Genomic DNA, 19,583 nt, shown 5'->3' on the forward strand with positions numbered 1-19,583 from the left:
CAGTCCCCATTCAGTTTATGGGACAAAAATGGGACATCAGGACCTGCAGGTGGTCAGGAACCAAAGTGAAGCTCTGGGATCTCCGGTCGGAATGTTTTACATTTTATGCAGAGCATCAGTGATGAAGTTTCCATGGCAACAAGGATCTGCCCCACTCAACCGGCCTTGTATGCTGTGCTGAAACGAGAAAAGAAAAGGAAAACACACCGCCAGAGTCTGTCTACTGACAGTGACCTCTGACCCCCCCGCTGGAATATCGCAAGAAGACAAAACATCCTGTTGAATCACAGCAGTTTGCAGTCAGCTGTCAGCACTGAGGACTGAACCATGAGGCTGGGGAAAGTGGGGGTTGTGTCCGTGTGGGAGGGGTGGTGAGTGCGAGTGATGGGGGGGGCATGAGCCTGTGTCCTAATCCCTCAGGTTTGGCTGCAGCTCGGCCTCGGGATAAAGTGTCATGTAGACGCCGGACATTTGAAAATGCTACTTGGATTTCTTTTCTAATGCCTTTTTTTTAGAAGTCTTTCATGATTATGAACGTCCGCTCTGGTAAGTTTTCACTTTTAACTTGTGGCTTTGTTGGATTCATTTTGTGAAGCAGAGAGGGAAATGATGGCTGAGGAGCCATGTTTGGTGTCACCTTCTGCAAAGCAACTTTCTGTTGTTTAATGAATTTCTGTGCATCCATCAAAACCTGCGAACTGGTTCTGAATCATTGTGTCAACGTCTGACACTTTTATTAAAATGATAAAAAAAAGGTACACATTTTTCTGATGGTCACATTATCCAGAGTTTGACTGAAGGAGAACATCTCATTCAAGGCTGAATATCTGTGAGAGACGCTGTTTACAGATGAATGTTTTTATTAGAAAAAAAGGTTCTCCTCATCTTCAAACTTCTGCAGGCCGCTGAATTAACGGCCAAATAACCCAAAAACTTTTTTTTTCAAGGTCTGTACAGTCTGTTGCATGGGATAAAAACTTCCAAATTGTCGCTCGGACATCAATTTTTGCCGTTTTTGTTTAAATATAACTGCATTTTGATGCCAATCTATCCAAGTTTAGGTTCCTAAAAACTCTTAACGTGAAAGTTTTGTGCTCAGTAAAAACAGGCGAAAATTTGACAGTTTATTCCAGTTCTCGACTGAAATCAACGGTTTGGTGGGGCAGAAGTTCCAGAGGCCTGACGGTAAAAGGCAAAAATTGACATTTTAGAGGTCAAAGCAATCAAAAGACACCTTCAGAAGAATTGCGTAAAACCTGCTGAGATCTACAAAACCAAACAGGTGAAATGAGAAGACAAAAGTGAGCGTCTCCTCATTTCATCTCCAAAGAACGGGTTTAGATGAAGTGGAGACGGCAGAGATGGACTCAACTACTGATCGGAGGAGAAAAAGGTCACTGGTGAAATTGAAACATTTTCCTCGCACAAATAAATAAAAATCTGTCAGAGCGACCTCTCCGTTTGGCCCACATTGATCTTCACTCTTTCAAAGGGACTTGCTGACTTTCGGGCGCTCTCACAGGAAAACTGATCGTGACCTATTCCAAATCTGCAGCGCCATGAAAGGCGTTCTGACATCTGAATCTGAGCACACATGCTGATCAATACCGTGAGAGCGGAGGGAGGAGGGGGGAAGAGGAGAAGCCAGTCCAGCTGTTATGTAAGCGGCAGCTGTGTCCATACAGACGCTGCAGAGCGATGATGAAAGCAGCACCGGGTTCCTGAACCGGACCGAGCATCGATCCTCCCATAATCCTCCTCTGCTCTTGTTTTATTCATGCAAAAAAAAAAAAAATGCTGTGATCTCCTGTGATCACCTGATCTGTGCACGTTTCTCCATCGCCAGATTTTTTTAAAGCCACAAAGAGAGAGCAGCAAATACATTAAAGCATTTCAATCAAGACTCCTTAATCCAGCGCTGCTGTCAGCCACCTTTCTGACTTTCACAGTGAAACAATAATGTGATTCAACAGGGGCGAAATGAAAAAAAAAATCTGAAGTCCTAATCTGGATTAAATGACTGTCATTCAGGCTCTGCAGCAGAAAGACTGCAAATGTTCCTGCAGAGGAAATTCCTCCGAATGATTCAGGAAGTGCATAAATGAAGGAGAAAAAACACAGACTGAGACGTTTTACTGGGAAAAGTAATTAAAAGTGGCATCTAGATTAAACAAAGGTCATTAACTGGGCTCAGGCAGGATATTTAAGACCAAAACGTGCTTCATTCTTTGCTGACTTGTGTTCCAGGTATGGAAAAAATGTTCAATCAGTTGCTTATCTCAAATGTTCAGAAGACGTGGCCTCGGGGTGCCAGTTTCACTTCACTGTACAAGTCGTTTAATCCCAACGGTAATTGATGTGACAACAATGCTGAGGAGCTGTGGGTTTAATCTGCGCCGTTTGCTGCTTTCAGCCTCTACTGCTGCAGCATTAAAAAAAAAACAGAAAAAACGGGATCTGAACGTGTCGCCGTCACAGCGGGGGCTGCTGATGGATCAAAATGGCGTCGGATCGTTTGAGCGAGAAGACGATGAGATTATCTGCCTGTGCAGAAGGACAAACAGCCCGCAGGGAAGGGGGAAACCGGCGTTAGAGGCTTTTTTTTTCCTCAATGGAAACTATTGATGTGCTTCATGATTGTAATTGAATAAAATATAGCGTTAAAATGTGTTTTAAGGGAAGAAAATGGAATATAAAACAATTAGATAATCTACTTTTGTAGATCAAAACTGGAGTTCCAGTGTTTATTTTCTTTGATTTACTGTAACTTTTCTACCGTTAACACGAACAACATTATTCCAGTAGAGTCTGAAGGAGAAAAGCGGCTCGACGAGCCGCTTTTCTCCTTCAGAATCTACTGGAATAACGTTGATCGTGTTAATAGTTGAAAATTAAAAGTATGTTAAAGATTTTTTGTGTTAAAGAACTATTTGAAAAAACAAAAAGGTGATTTAAAGTCTCCCTTTGATGAACTTTTGACGTATTTTGATGCCAAAAGTTCATAAAAAATTTGCTTCTGAGTTGTGGGCGGAGCAACCCCGCCCCCTAAACCCCACAAAAAACACTTTTTTAAAAAAATTCTCAACAATTTGATTAAAGAAATACTCAGAAATGTAAATATTTATTTTAATACAGCTGCAAGAGAAAGTACATGAACCGTTTGGGGAGTTTTTTATTTTTTTTTATTTTATCTCAGTCCAAACCACAACAATGGAGAAAAACATTGCCTGCTTAACTAGGGCTGGATTGATAACATCAACTTATCAATTTGAATCAACTTAAGCTTAATAGGTCTATAATTGATTTATGAAAGTATAAATCGATTTAGCACATAAAGATAAAGTCTGATAGCTTGATGCTAACGTTTAAAGGAATTTCCCATAGGACGGCTAATGCTAACGCTCATTCGACCTAAATAAACATCACTGACTAAATGAACATCTTTATTAACTCACAGGCACGAACTTTTCAAACTCTTTTAAGGACATATTTTTTAAGTGACCATTTGGGTTCTAAAGCACTGTTTTTTTGCTCATACTTTCTTCTTCTTCTGGGATAAGGTGTGATCCTATAGTGCTACTGCCACCCAGTGGTCAAACGGAAACGTCCTCCAGGAGAAGCAGACAGTGTTTACAACGTTAATGATCTGAACATTTTTGTTAGAACTTCTCCTTTTAAGATTTAAAACACAAAGTAGATTATTAATTTATTTCTAAGCAAGTTTTGTCTAAATGTGTAAACTTAAGAATGAAAGAAACGCAAAAACTTGGAATCTAATCGATCCAGGTTCTTGTGAATCAAATCGAATCGTTTCTGTAAATTCTTATCCACACCCAGCTCTATGTTTCACACAATAGTGTCCAGTTTATGCATAATAGTTCACATATTTTCTCCTGCAAGTATATGTGTCCTCCACGATTGGTGAAATGCCACAATAACATTCTATAAACATAAACCTTCATAGCAGAGGTGTCAAATTCAATCACACAGGGGGACAAAACGCAAAAACACACCGAACAGGTTTAACATTTATTGAGCAAACTAAAACTGCATTATTAAAACTTTAAAAATATAACTTTTTAACATAACTATGAATAATAAAAAGGTAGGAATATATTTCCAGAGTAAATCAACTTAAATCTTAAATAACTTTCAATATTTTACTCTCCAAGAAATATATTATGTCAAAGTTAGAAACGAGTGCAAGATAACATTAATACCAATAAAATAAAATGATCTGGAGGGTCGGATATAATTACCCTTGGGGGCCAGATCCGGCCCCCGGGCCTTGACTCTGACACATGTGCTTTATAGTCTTGCTGTACAGTGATTGGATGGATCTTCTTTGGGTCTTGAAGGCCACAAACTGTCCCAGCAGTGTATTCTTTTTCTCTCATGCTAACATTCAGCTATTTTTTTAGGCTCAGCATGCAGCACGGTGCACATCAAGGGAGGTAACAGTTGACCAGTGCAGCGCCCGAGGCCTTAAACGTGAGAGCGAACCAGCAAAGACCCGACTTTTCCTCTGACACCTGGGATCAAGAAGGCTGCCGCAGCGCTGAGAGTAGCTCACGGCTCGTTGGGAGGATTATGCCATTATAGCTGACAAGTTGAGCTTCCTCAGCAGACCTCAGCTACACGACAAAGCCACCCCCCGCCAACCATGGATGACCCCTATCAGAACAATGTGAACCAGCAGATGACAGAGGGTGGAGAGTACACCTACACCCAAGACGGAGGAGGTCAAGATGGATACCCTTACCAGACAGACTACCCCCAACAGGACGACGATGCCGCCAGTGACGCCACAGAAGGGGCCGACGAGGATGACCAGATGTATGAAGGGGAGTACCAAGGCATCCCCCACCCCGATGAGATCAAGGAGGCCCGGCGGGCAGCTCGCTTGGAGGCCAAAAGGAAGGCCCGCCAGGCGGCGCAGCAGGAGGAGGAGGAGGAGAACCTGCCTGAGCAGTACGAGACCATCATGGAGGACTGTGGTCACGGACGCTTTCAGTGGATGCTGTTCTTCGTGCTGGGGCTGGCACTGATGGCGGATGGCGTGGACGGCTTCGTGGTGGGTTTTGTCTTGCCCAGTGCAGAGAAGGACATGTGCATATCCAACGCTGACAAAGGACTGCTGGGTAAGTGGCAGAGAAAATACAAAATATAACAAAATCAGCTCAGGATTAAGGTTGTCAAGAGTTATTTTCTCAATCTGTTAAAGATACATTTATATTTTTTATCTAGTTTCTATCAGTGTTGACTCAATGACACCCAGAAAACCATGTTTTTTTTTGTAAAAGTTCGTTAGTTCCCTAAACCAAACTAAGAATAGCTACTTACGCTTTTCGGGTGAATATGGGTTGTCTTTTGGTGAAAAATGGACAAAAAGACATAAAAATTAGAACATTAAAGTCTCACTCATTTGTTAAAAAAAAGTGGACTTATCATCACAATGTGATAGTAACGGTACATTGTTGTTGTCAGTACAAGTACGAAGTATCCGAGGACATACTTAAGTAAAGTTCATTTACCCAAGTACTTCACACCACTGACAATCACTCGGGTCACATTGGTCACATGGTCATGGTCAAATGGCTGGGAAATGTGACACCTGCTGATGACATCATCCATGATTGGAATTTTACACCCGTAGTCGAATAACGTGCAAATTGTGTATTTTCACCTGAATTTTTTAAGAGTACGAAATGGAAGGTAACATTTTTAAAGTTGTAATTTCAAGATTTTTTACGACAAACAACTTATCATTAGGGGTGTTGGAAAAAAATCGATACGATCAAAAATTGCGATACTTCATTTGTATCAATTTAAAATGCTCCCAGGACAGTATTTATTACTTATAAGAAAACGTGTGGTCCATTCAGCTTCTTTGAGCAGCTCTACACTGCACCACAACAACAGGATCTCATGAGAGCCGTCTTGAATTATTCTGTCGTTGGTGCTACTGTTACCGTATCTGCTATGAGCTCAGTAAGATATACACAACTTAGTTTTGGGTTGGGAACCGAACCTTTGTGCCGGCACACCGGTACAATATAAAAATAGAGATTTTGGTGCCTCGTGGCCAATTTTGAGCATGCTTTTTAATCTTATTTAAATGTTTCTGGAGAAAAAAAATCAGTTTTTATTTCGCAAGCACCTGTTCAAGCATTGTTGAGGCACCAAAATAAATCGTTTTAACAGTATGGATTCGATGTAGAAAATAAAAAAACACTTTTCAGTTTTTTCCGCCATACTTATAGTACCTTAATGGTAAAAACAAAGTATTCTTTTTTTTCTTATACTGAAATCAGACAATGTTGACTGTCCTCTTTGAGAACAAACATTTCTTAATTTACCAAAATAAAAGCATCATGGGTTACACTTTATAATAAGATTTCTTAACACGCTTTACTTGTGCTTATATACATTTATTTATATCTAAAGAGAGGCCATTGTCTACAAAGACTATATTAATAAACTGCTTACAAGCTTAACAAATGTATTAACTATCTTTGTCAAGATTATTTTGAGTGTTTTGCAGCACCTCATCTAAAGTGTCACCAACACTTTATTATTGTAAAAAGTTTATTAATTTTTTTCTAAGTCATACTCTTTAAAAAACTAGTGAAAACTGTTTCTGATACTGTCTTGAGATATATATATATATTGTGACACATTATCGTGATACATGTCATATCACAATACTCACTCCTACTTATATCCACTGACTCTCTGTTGGTCCAGAAAGCTCATGTGTGTTTTAAACTCTTTCCAACCATTCCTCTCGTGTCTCAGACGGTTTTAACAAACTAACGGATGACCCGTCTCCTCAAACACAGGATCTCGTCTGAAAAGTTAGACGTTCTCATAAATTCCCACACCTGCTGTCTTTTTCTTGTTTCACCATCAATACCTGGAACGGATCATTATCTCTGTACACAGAAACACAGAGGTGGGAGGAGGGTTTGTAAACAAGGAGAGACCTCAAGATTTGATCGTGTCTTTTGTGGTTAAACTATTTCCCTACAACTTCTGCTTAACATTACTGAGAAACTAGTTATGTTGATTTTTTTTTTGGTCAAAATCTAATTTAAAGCAGCAATGAAAAAAAGTGCATTTGTCCCCGTGGAAATATGACAAAAAATCATTAAATAATTTGAAAAAAATAATCTGTCAGTGTGGTAAGAAAATGGTTTTACCAAGAATACTTATTTAAAAAAAATCTAGTCACTCAGACATGATTTCTCAAATGTTCTCATTATTTCGCCATTGAAAAACTTTCTTAATAAATGTATTTTTCATGGAAGATGGAAAATAAAACAAATCTTCTTGAAACAAGAGTCTTTTACTTTTTAAAGATTTTGTTTTTGCAGTGTGACACATTTCTTTTCGAGTTTAGCTCATATTTAAGCAACATACTATATTGCAAATATGATATGTTATATTTTGCAAAAATGGCTTAGATTGAGGATTTTTAGGCAATTGTACAGCAACATTTTTAAGTAATTTAAGTCAACTTCAGCACAAAATTTCCAATCTTTTAGCAAATATAACATTTTGCAAATAGCATTCGCATTTTCAGCGAATCCCTTCAGCAATTAAAGTAAATTGCATCACCATTTTCAGGAAAAAAGCTTCAGCATCTTCAACGACTCACACTAGCATTTATACTAGCATTATCACAGGTGATGCAGCTTTTCCAGTTATTAAAGAACTTACAAAAATTTGAATCTTTTATCTTTAGTATAAACGGAAATTGAAACAAAAGTCTCTAAAAATTAATAAAAAAAACACATTTATGTTATTTTTTCACGTCTGCAACTGTTTGGGTTTTTAAAATAACAGGTATTCATACTTTTTTTGTCTTGAGAAAACTCATGAAACTCTTTGTTCTATAAAAAATGACTCACTCCACCAAAGCCCCCAAATCAAGCCCCTTAATTGAATTTAAATCTAAAATCTCTTGTGGATGATGAAACAATCTGCTACTTATGAATTCAGCTCAGTTTACTTCATTTTTTAGCATGTTTTCTATTACTAAACACAAAAAGCCTCATTAGTGAACATCAAAATGATCTACCATCCGTTAAGCAGATCATTAGGTGTTGATCAGGAGATTTAAATCCCGCTAACTTCAGCATAAATGATTTTACCGCTTTGTACTTTTTATTTAGCGACTTTATAAAATTGTCTTTTTATTGCACAACCAAAGTAATTGAGTTTTGAAGCTTCTATTACCATTTTCATTCTAAAACTCATTTCCTGTTTATGGTTCTCTACCCAAAAACCACCAATTAAAACATTTTTTTTATATTTCCATGCATTTATGTGCACATTTATGCAGATTTATAAAAGCCAACCATATGCTGTGCCTTTAGAGCACTTTTTATATATCTGGAGGAAATGTGGGAAATGCAAATTTTTGTCGTTATGCTTAAACACATGAAACTAAACAGTTTTATGTTGTTTAGACCCAGAACAGCTGCATGTGTTTGTGCAAAACAATCAGAATGCACGGTCAGACTTCAACGACAAAAAGCTTTTACCTCGTTGAGCGCGGACATCTGGAAAAGGTTTTAAATTGCAAACATTTAGGGGAAAAAAATCTATCTGACCACAAGTCAGACTGATTTTCCATTTATTACGTGTAGAAAATTAGGTTTTGCAAAAGTATTATTCAATAAAAGACAAGTTGCTCCAAGGAAAGCTCCAAAACGTACTAATTATAGTCATCAATGGGTGAATTACAACTCCATCTTCACCCAAGGTTGAGAAACTCATCAGGGAACGGATGTGCTGCTGAAGTAAAATGTTGTATTTGAGGGAATATTTCTGGAGTTTTCCTAACTGAGAAAATAAAGCCAGTTACATTTCTTTAAAAGACACCTCAAATGATTATCAAAAGAATAAAAACATAGATATTTTCCTGCAGCACAGATGGAAATTTGCTTGAAATGTACCTTGAAACCATCTCCTGTCTGCGCAGAAATCTAAACTGCAAATTAAAGCCACTCCACTGATTTCCAAGACCTCGTGTGCAGCCAGGCGATGTGACAGATTGCACATCACTCATTTCATCTTAACATGGGCTCCCGGGACGCAGCCCTGCGAGAGACTGATGAGGAACCTGTGGTAATTGTATTCAGAGTGTGTTTCCAGGCTAATACGGAGCATGTTGCAGCAGTCAGAGATCCTGGCGGGCTGCAGCGCGCGGTGCTGAGCTGTCAGACACGCTTCAGGCCTCTGACAGGCTGAGGTAGCAGGAGGACGGGCCGGTGAAAATGAAATCGCAGCATCTGTTTGTGCAGAGTGAGATCACAGGCTGAGAATATGAAGTAGATCTGCAGAATGATAGTGTCTGATGCACGCTCATGCTCCGTTCATCAGACAGGCGGCAGCGGCAAGCTGTTTAATCCCAACCTGACTTTTGGAGGGAAGACAGACTCCTAAACATTTACTGCTAGATTTACTGTTTAATCTGCAGACTAGAGGTAAAAGTGGGAGTTCATCTGCTGAAAACAAAGAAAAAAAGAGCATTTTTAGTTGAATTTTAAAGAATTTCTTAATAAATAGTGAATGAATAAACAGCTAATTAAGAGCATTTGTATAATGAGGTGCAGCTGAAGCACAGAAGGTCATACAGAAGGTTTTTGGAAATGTCTCTAAGGAACCATCTTTTCTTCTTCTTCCTACATGGAGTCCATCTCTTCAGTTTCTCCCAAATGAAGCAGAAAATCTGTTTTTATTAATGCCGTTGTACTTGGTAGTCGGATCACCTCGGCAGACGACGTGGATCCCAATGTTCTCGACCAAGAGAGACGGGAACAACAGATGCTCCAGCAGATACGAGCTGAACACATTTATGATTCACCAACACTGAGAATTCAGCAGATTTGGCACGAAAGGATTTTAGCTGTGGAGGGGGAGGGTGCTTAAGGTTATCACACATGTTCTTTTGACGTTTATTTAAAGTCTTACGATAGAAATTCAAACCTCAAAAGTAAATAAGGGAACAAAACATCACAGAGATCGAATCAAATTGTGCGTTTTCATTCTCACTACCAACTCATAATAAATTGACTTATGGTTTAAGTACACTTTTTGACATTTTGGGTGTCCCTAACTCGTCATTTTTTGATGTGCCGGCTGTTCCCATTAAACCTCCGGGCCCTGAACCAGTACCATAGCTAGGTACCGGTTCCGCGTCTGTACCATATCCCGAGGGTTGGGGACCCATGATTTAATGGGAACAGCGAGCACGTCCAAAAAACGACAAGTTGAGGACACTCAAAAAGGGATGCAAAGGGGGCCCAAACCGTCAGGAGTCAGAGCTCTGTCTCCCCCTCTGGTCACTGGTGGGAGCAATCCAGAGTACAGAAGACACTACATCTCCCAGCAACCCCAGCGCACCCTCCCCAGATGCCGCTGAGCTGACTTTCATTGCCAATTACCTACAGGACAATTAGCACTTCACTCAGTGCGAGGTATTGTTTGTACCACCCTGCCAGCATTACTGAGCATTTCTGTCTGAACCTCGTCTCCTGTTCTCTGACTCAACTTATTCTCTGATTGGTTCTCACCTGCCCTGACCCTCACCTGGATCCTAACAATTCTAGTCTTTTCTTGGATGGTCTCATGCTCGTGATTGACCTCTGAACGTTTGACCCTGATTTACCTATGTTGAATTTTAGCTGTTCTTCATTAAAACCATTAAAACCTGCTACATGTGGAACCAGCCGTCCACTCATTTGTGAAACGAACCGTACGTCCACATATAAAGAGTTGACAAAAATCAAATCTCTTTTCACTGAATATTCTAACTGGGTTTTGTTTTAGTCCGATGAACTTGAGAAACTACATTTGTTTCCAGAGAAATATTGCGCTGGATAATTTTCCAGGTGCACTACCTCAACTTCCAAGGTCATTTGAACCTGAAGAGTGAACCCGAGTGCTGCTGCTGTGCAGCGTTGGACACTATAAATACTTGTATAGCGCTTTCTACCCTCCTCCGAGGGCCCAAAGCACTTCACAGTCATTCACACACACATTCATACACTGGTGGCGGCTCCGCGGCCAAACACTGGCGCCAACCTACCACCAGAGGCAATGCGGGGTTCAGTGTCTTGCCCAAGGACACTTCGACACATGGGCGGGCAAGGCGGGAGTCGAACTCGCTCACTTCTGATCAGGAGTCGACCTCCCTACCGCTGCACCACGGCCGCCCTATAAAACAGTGAAATAAAGTCAGAGCTGTTATGCTCGCCACTGCTGCACTTGCCTCGCTGATGCTGAAGCAGTTTCAGTAGTTTCGTTACAACCTGTTCATTCCATATTCTCTCTTATTTTACCAAGTTCAAATGTACTTTTTTGGCTATTTTAGGGTACAACAATACTGAGTGCAAAACTGAAATGATACAGTAGCAACCTGTCCTGGGGGACCTGATTTGTGGATAGATGGAGTCTCTCTGCTCTTCGAGGGGAAAGTCTAGAATTTCAAATATGGACTTAAACATCAAAACATGCACAAATCCTGGATCAATTACACCAGAGGGAATTATGGTTTGTTCAAATCCTTCTGCTAAACTTGACTGAACCGGATGGGGATCATTTCTGTAGCCTTTTTTCAAGTTTGACATGTGAACATGGAGGCTTGGTGGAAGAGTTGAGAGAGAAAAAGAGGCGAGTGACAGCTCAAGTGTGTTTGCTAAAACCCAAAACTGGTGTGATACCAAGCACAAGTTCAAATCATCTTCAAATCCATCCACTCACTGGTTTGGAACGACAAATCCTGGAAATCAAACCTTACAGAAGCCCCAGGAAGTCTTCAGTGCACACATGCTTCCGTTTGAGTTCTGCAGGTCTTTGGGTTGTCCAGGCCTGTGGAGAGTCATAGAGAGAGGCAGCCGCAACTTAAATTCCTTTGAGGGTCGGGCGGCCTCCTTAAGTGACGTCATGAAATTGGAACATTCCATTATTGTGTTTGTGTTTGGTAAGTGTTTCGTGAAGCATTTGTAAGGCTGATAAAAGATGCTTGTGCTTATGACGTTCAGGTGATGCTGTTGTTGTCCCCTTGTGCAGCACAGCACTTGTGTTAGCATGCAGATGCGGCATGTACAGGATGCACCCGTAGGTGCACGTAGGACAGCCAGAGGATGTTCGCAACTACAATTGCCTAATTTCTAACAGTCGGTCTGCAAGCAAAGAGCGCAAACTTAACACTTGAATAGCACAAACAGGCTCCTTGCACAGTGTGCACGGTTCAGAGCGAATCAAAGAAAACTGCATATAACACACCTCAATCTACCAGCTACGACTTGTCATGCTTACTGAGCACTTTATGATAATAAAGTTTTGTACATCTGCATGTCCCATACAAGTTTGTCCTTTTTTTTGCCCAAATCCAGGGGCAAACTTTTCGGTTGCGGCCCCCAAATCTCTGGGGCCCTCAACCCGAACACTTAATAGAAGTGTTTAAAATAAATATTATTTACATAAATCATAAGAAAACACCCCAAATCAGTGAAATTGTCGCTTGAAAGTTTTTTTGTCCTCCTCCGTTTGATGAAGCAATAGAATATTCCAATCAACACCAAGTTCTCAGATTGGACAGTTTTCCGTCCAACTGAACGTTTTTTATTCTGATTTTGTGTGGACACAATTTGTGCAAGTTTTAGTTCCTTATTGAAATATGTTTCAACCAAGGTTGTGTGGTCAGTGCCTTACCTGCCACCATAGAATGTATAGCTAATAATAATAAAATTAAATGTGTGTCCGGTACCCTTTTTTGTAAACTCAGTTTATACGTTTGATCCTAAAAAAATTCATTTTTATCCTCAATTGCTATAGCTTGCATATTTCCTGTTCTGGTCTGCCATACGGCAGTTTAAAAAAGATTTCAGTTTTTAAATTCCTATCAAAAGATTTGGATTCTTGACATTGATTCAATCTATTAGTGGACCAATGACTAAGTTACTTAATGTTTTAACCTAGGTTAAAGAAAAAAAAAATGCAGGGGACCCCATGATATCTTTCGCCCAGGGCCCCCAAACTGCTAAGTCCGCCCCTGCCCATATCAACCCACCGACTAAATCTTTCTGGCCGTGATTTGGAGTAAAAACACTGAAAAGTTTCCACACGAGAAAGCTGTAATTTATCTGTGAAGGGTTAAACTGTGGAGAGGGAAGAGTCTCGGCCTGGATGCTCTGCACCTCTTGGGGGGAAATATGTTCCCAGAACGGCACAGAGATAATCTCCAGTGTGTCCAAAGGGACCCCCTCCTCTCCTCTCCCCAGGAGGGCGTCCCGGTGGTATTCCTGCCAGATGTTGTAGCCCCACCAACTGGCTCCTCTCCACAGTGTAACTGATGCTACAAACGAGGCAGGAGAAGCTGACATAGAATCAGAAAGAGGAAAAGTTTCTTAATATGAAACCTATAAACGGTTTCCTTTGAGTCTACAGAACTCCTGTAAAAAATAATATCCTGCATTTCAAACAACCTTCGGCATGTTCTCCTGTTACAGGTCTCCAAGAAACCAATATGAGTCACGAATTTCCCATACGAGAAAATGCGTGACACAGAATGATTCATAATGATATCCATCTATTTTGCTCACAAGGTGAAACACATTACTTCCTCTTTTAGTGGCAATTTTGCTCTTAAAGCTGCAAGAAAGAGGTAAATGTTAGCTCCCCCTCCGGGCTCAAGGGCACGTTTACCTGAAGGAGAGGCCTTAATCACGGACCCGTCCTGTCCTTGTACGTATCAAAGCCGTGCATGCTGCCTCAAGCATCAACATAGCGAGACGTCAGACCCTGAAGAGCGTCTCACTGAACAGGTCGTACATCTTGGCATGTGGAGCATCAGACCGTTCGGATGGTTTATTAATCCACAGGGAAGGTGCACACCACCGCTCCACGTGCCTCTAAGCGGCTTAGTCCCTGTGTAATTAGGGCCGTGTAGTAAAAACACGGAGCGGGCAGGAAGTATGGCTCCGAATGCTTAAAGAGGAGCTGAAAGCCGAGCGGCTCGACTGCAACAAAGGAGGAGGAAGATTTGACGCTGCACGGAGAGCAGCAGCAGCAGCTGCCTGTTGAATGCTGGCTCTCGGTGACTCACACACTCCTGCTTTCAGGGCTGTAATGAAACGTTACAGGAGAACACAAAGAGCGCCGCGGCGCGCCACACGTGAACAAAGCATAGAGCAGGTTAGAGAGAAACGTCTTCTTCCAGGAAACGCTGACACCAGTTTCCTTCTACGTCATGATCCATTTCTGTAGATATTGATGGAGCTTCACATGAACACCAGCTGGTAGCTCAAACACAGGTGAAGGGAGACCCCTGGTGGAGAACGTGGAGAAGAGCATGTTCTGGTTTTAGGATTTTAATGGTGTTTGTGTGTTTGCAGGTCTGCTGGTGTACGTGGCCATGATGGTGGGCGCTCTGGTGTGGGGCGGTCTGTGTGATAAAATGGGAAGGAGGAAGTGTCTGATCTACGTGCTGACCATAGACCTGGTCTTCTCCTTCCTGTCCTGCTTCGCTCAGGGATACGGCTTCTTCCTCTTCCTTAGGTTCTGCTCCGGATTCGGGTAGGAGACCTTTGAATCTGTCACGTTGGGGTCTGATCTGCTCCAATAAGAGAGAATTCTTAATGTTTGATATTTACACAAATCATCCAATCAAATAAAAAAGTGCATAACAGATAAATCCATATTTTAAATGAAATGACATTAAAAACAAGAAATCGGACTATATTTCTATTTACGCGAACAGAATTTTTCGTCAACCAATTAGAAGCAAATGTTTAACATAATGTTCCAAAATGAATTATGTTAAAAGTTTATATTAAGTGTAATTACATTACATGAACAAAAATTCCATCTTAAATCCCAAAAATAGAAAGACAAATGCAGAAAATATGAAATTGTGACAAAAAATAAGTCATTTATTTAGATTTATATGTGTTTTATCATTTATTTAGATTTATATGTGTTTTATTAGAACGATAAATGTGTGTTTTTGATATTTAACAAATTAAAAAAAATTGTTTGTTTTCCTTTAACCATATATAAAGTTCAAAACATAGTATTTAAGTTTGTTTTGGTTAATATAACCATAAATTGTCTTTAATTTTCTCTCAATTTTAGTGGAAAAAATGGAATTTAAAGACTTTATTTAACATTTATTCACATTTATTTACTCAGCATTTCTGAAAAACCTTAACATGAGAAAAATGTACGGCATAAATTTAATAAAAAATAAACTCCATCATGATTGTTTTGGAGGATTCTGAGATGCTTAAAATGTGTTTTTTTTCACTATTTTTCTCCCTGTTTTTACACATTACATTGAATGCAGAATTAAAAACTAAGCTGTAATCTTGAACACTCACGTTATTTTTTTTTATATCTCACAAACCTGCATATAAATTAAGATCTCAATTTTTTTATTGCATTTTTATAGTATTTCTTACTACTGTTTTAAAGTTTTCTCATTGCTTTTTTTTTTAAAGTTTTGTCTTCTGGTTTAACTGAAACAGATTAAATGTTGAATTTACACAACTTCAGCTTTTATTTTGAAATCTCCTATATAGAGGGGACAGTTTGAATTAAAATGAAAAAAAAAATAGTGCTGGCGTACAAACTGCACCACATTTTTTATTTATTAACTTTATTTATTTATTTATGTATTTATTTATTTATTAACTCCAGCATAAATTTTATTGACTAATTGTATTAAACGCAGCAAACAACAACGGTCTTTGTGTGCTCCTGGTTTCAGTTAAACTCCTGCTGCCGGCAGATCCTCGCTGCTGAATGATTTCCCCTCTGATTCCAAGAGAAATTTTTGCTCAAATTGTTGTTCATGGATCATGAAACTAAACAGACTTTTTACAAGCACAAAGTGTTTCTAACTACACATTTGCGCTTATTTATGCGGTTTCAGGGGAAATTATTGATGAGACGAAGTTCAGGAAGTCAGATTAAGAAAATGCAAGATTAAAAATTAAACATTGTGGCTAAAACCAGGTAATTATTTCTTCGGCTGGAAGAATACTTCTGTCATTAAACAGCAAAATTGCTTTTACTCAAAATAACTGATAGTGCAGAGCTTCTATCTCTCAAATCATGCAGAATATTGGATTCTGGAGCTTTCTGTTTCATGCACAGAGTTTTACCGTGCAGGTTTGCAGCAGAAATCAATGCACAGCAAAGAAAAATAAGAAATTTAACTGCCTTTAAGCTTAAATCCATGAAGCGCCGGGGTGTTAAGGGTTAAACGGATGTTTCAGATTAAAAGATTAAAGTTAGAAAACCAGCGTTAATTCTCTGAGTGTATGATGAGAAATGATGCAGTTTATTTTACTGTTTTTTTTTTTCTCCAGAATCGGTGGCTCCATCCCAATCGTGTACACCTACTTCACTGAGTTCCTGCAGATGGACAAACGAGGAGAACATCTGAGCTGGCTCTGCATGTTCTGGATGCTGGGAGGCCTGTACGCCTCCTTCACCGCCTGGGGGATCATTCCTCACTATGGTAACACGCAGCACCCCATCAGTACACACTAATATGTGCTGCAACTCTGAAAAACAAATCCAAGGAATTTGTGTGACACCTCAATATGTGTGAAATAAAGTTCACACACATCAAGTTTGGATAGTAGTAGACAAAAAATATGCTTTAATTAATTTTGGATAAAATGTTGCCAACATTAAAGTCAATGTAAAAATCAGTTTGGAATTTGAACATATTTCAAAAAAATTGGGTTATATAAATCAAATACAGTTTGAAAATGTAAAACTGAAAGCTGAAGTCACTTAAGACGGCAAATTTTGCACATTTATTCCAGAAGATGTACAGCTCCGAGTATTAGCTGTCTGTATAGCATCAACTCAGTAAGACTAAAACGCCCCAAGAACGAGTTAAGACTGGATCATCTCGTTTAACATTGCAGAAAAAACTTCTAGTGAGAAACTTTTTTTAATAAAATGGTCAAGTTTTATATTTTAATCAATATATTAAAGAATTATTGAGTCAGCAAATCACACCTTTAAATTCTGGGTTCCTATTTGTTAGGGGTGTAGGGAAAAATGTATTCTTAGATATATCGTGATATTTTATTTAGCGATACTTGTATCAATTTAAAATGCTGACAAGACAATATTTAATCAATTATTTATGACAGACCTTCATCGTCTTGTTTTTGTTTTCGACCGAAACCCCCTGACCGCGAGTTGACAGCACACTGAGGAACTTTGAGCAGCTCTACGCTGCAACCAAAACAACAAGAGAACCAGCTTGTGCTAAATGTTCAGTCAGCCTCACAGTTTTTGCTCTTCTGAGACATGTACAGCTTAGATTTTATTTGAGATGGGTACAAACCAAAAATCTGTCCCTCATTGCTGCCAGTCTCATAGAAAAATATGGATTGTGAACTTCAGTCAGAATGGGGTCGGCGAAGCGGTTCAAAGTTCTGCTGAACTTAGCAGCAAAAGGCTCAGATTTACAGAAGTCAAGTCTTGGGAAAGATCACAATATGTATTGTATTGTGAGACACGTGTCATGGAACGTTTTGTATTGCTAAACTGCCAATACACAACCCTACTATTTACAGCAGGGGTCACTATTTGGTGAACCATGGTGCAGACCCAGATGTTGGGTCATGTGGACCCAGTATCTGGCTTCACATGACCCAACATCTGGATCTGCTTGACCCAAGATTCTTGTCCAGATCCATGACCCGACATCTGGGTCGTGGATCCGGACCCAGATGTTGGGTCAAGCGGACTCAGCATCTGGGTCTACTTGACCCAACATCTAGGTCTGCTTGACCCAACATCCTGGTCCAAATCCATGACCCAGCATCTGGATCATGGATTCCAGATGACCCAGATGTTGGGTCAAGTAGACCCAACATCTGGGTCTACTTACCCAACATAAACATAAAGCTGCTGTTCACAGCCATAAGCAGGAGTCCTCCTCCAAATTCAGATTCATGGAGACAGTTTTTTCCATGTACCAAACCGCTCTGCCTAATATGTGACAACACATTCTTGGATGTTTCACATAATCTCACAATAATAAGAGTTATTTTGAGGATTTGTGATTATTATTATAATACTTGGAAAATGCCAGGTTTTGACAGTTGTGTCATTTTGTGTTTTTGTTATTTATTCCATCTCAAGAGTTGGAAATAAAGTCATAAAGTCTAAGTTTAAAGCAGCTAGAAATATTTCAATGAAGATTCAATCGAATAAAGTTTCTGACCTGCTGAAGATGTTTCTGAACTGAGGAAACTTGTAAAAGGGACATTTAGAGATTTCACCTACAGAAAGGCAAATTTAGGCAGGAATCTTTTCAGAAACTTTGGAAGAGACAATGTTCTTCAGTGTGGAGTTTGGAAAGGCAGCCCTGACAGACTGAAAGATGTTTGATTTGTGGATGAGGTCTGGTGGATCCTCTTTTCATCTGGTTTTCTTAGTGATGTTGGCAGTTGTCCTGGTAGTGTTCCTGTTGTGTGTGGCATACAGTTCCATGGATTTCATGTTATGTGACATTAAATACTGTCAAAAAGTTTTAAATTGCACTGAATTAATTTGATGTGAAAGTTAGTTATTAATTACATGCAGATGTGCAAAAAATGTGCATAGAGCAGTCTAAAACCGTGATATCTATTCATAAGGGCGGTCTTGACGTAAGCTTGTAATCTTGTCTTAAAAGTTCGATTGGACTGACAGAACTACCCACAAACGCCATCATAATGACCGTGTTCTCCTGTTTTCCAGGTTGGGGCTTCGCCATCGGAACTCAAATTCAATTCCACAGCTGGAGAGTCTTCATTCTGGTGTGTCTCTTTCCTGCTCTGGCCGCCCTCATCGGGGTCGTCTTCATGCCGGAGAGTCCGCGTTTCCTGCTGGAGGTCAGAGTTAAACTGAAACCTACCAAAAAGTCTTAAAACATGTTCCGCCAGCGTTGGCTGTCAGAGTCCAGGAGCGGCTTAAAGAAGCTGAGTCAACAGCAGCGACATGGCACCGCTGTGCAAAGGTAGCAAAGAGCTGCTAAGACCCGAGCAGAACACCACCCACCCGTGTTTCCCATTCAGGACATTGTCAGGACTTTAACCACATGTGATATTTGTGTGCTACTGCTGCAGCTCGGTTTGAGTTATTACACATGACCCGTTCTGATAAGAGGTGAATGTTGAGTTGAAGGTTCGCAGTTTAATTTTAGCAACAAAAGTGTGAAAATGTGTTTTTCAGAATGCACGCCACGATGAAGCCTGGATGATCCTGCGGCGAGTTCATGACACCAACTGGAAGGCCAAAGGAGAGCCGGAGAGAGTTTTCACTGTGAGTTTTTATCGTGCAGCGAGTTAAAAATTATCTTAAGAAGTATTTTAAGACCGGATGCTTACCTTCTTTTTCTGAACAGGTGACCAACATAAAGACCCCTCAAACTCAGGAGGACGAGTTCATAGAGATCCAGAGCGATACTGGAACCGCCTTCCAGCGCTGGACCGTCCGGAAAATGACCATGCTGCAGCAGGTCTGAACCTATAGTATGTTAGGGCTGCACGATGTCC

General features: G+C 40.0%; 1 protein-coding gene across 1 annotated transcript in view; it reads left to right on the top strand.

The window, feature by feature from the left end:
• sv2ba (synaptic vesicle glycoprotein 2Ba) overlaps positions 1-19,583 on the top strand; it is a 24,854-nt gene continuing 5,271 nt past the window's right edge. The window contains exons 1-7 of the mRNA XM_024296416.2: positions 1-546; positions 4,422-5,141; positions 14,409-14,589; positions 16,386-16,537; positions 18,787-18,920; positions 19,261-19,350; positions 19,433-19,546. Coding sequence (XP_024152184.1) covers positions 4,664-5,141; positions 14,409-14,589; positions 16,386-16,537; positions 18,787-18,920; positions 19,261-19,350; positions 19,433-19,546 — 1,149 coding nt within the window. The 5' untranslated portion in view covers positions 1-546; positions 4,422-4,663. The remainder of the gene's footprint in view (positions 547-4,421; positions 5,142-14,408; positions 14,590-16,385; positions 16,538-18,786; positions 18,921-19,260; positions 19,351-19,432; positions 19,547-19,583) is intronic.

The sequence above is a fragment of the Oryzias melastigma genome, linkage group LG3, assembly GCF_002922805.2.
Source record: "Oryzias melastigma strain HK-1 linkage group LG3, ASM292280v2, whole genome shotgun sequence".
NCBI classification, from domain to species: domain Eukaryota; kingdom Metazoa; phylum Chordata; class Actinopteri; order Beloniformes; family Adrianichthyidae; genus Oryzias; species Oryzias melastigma.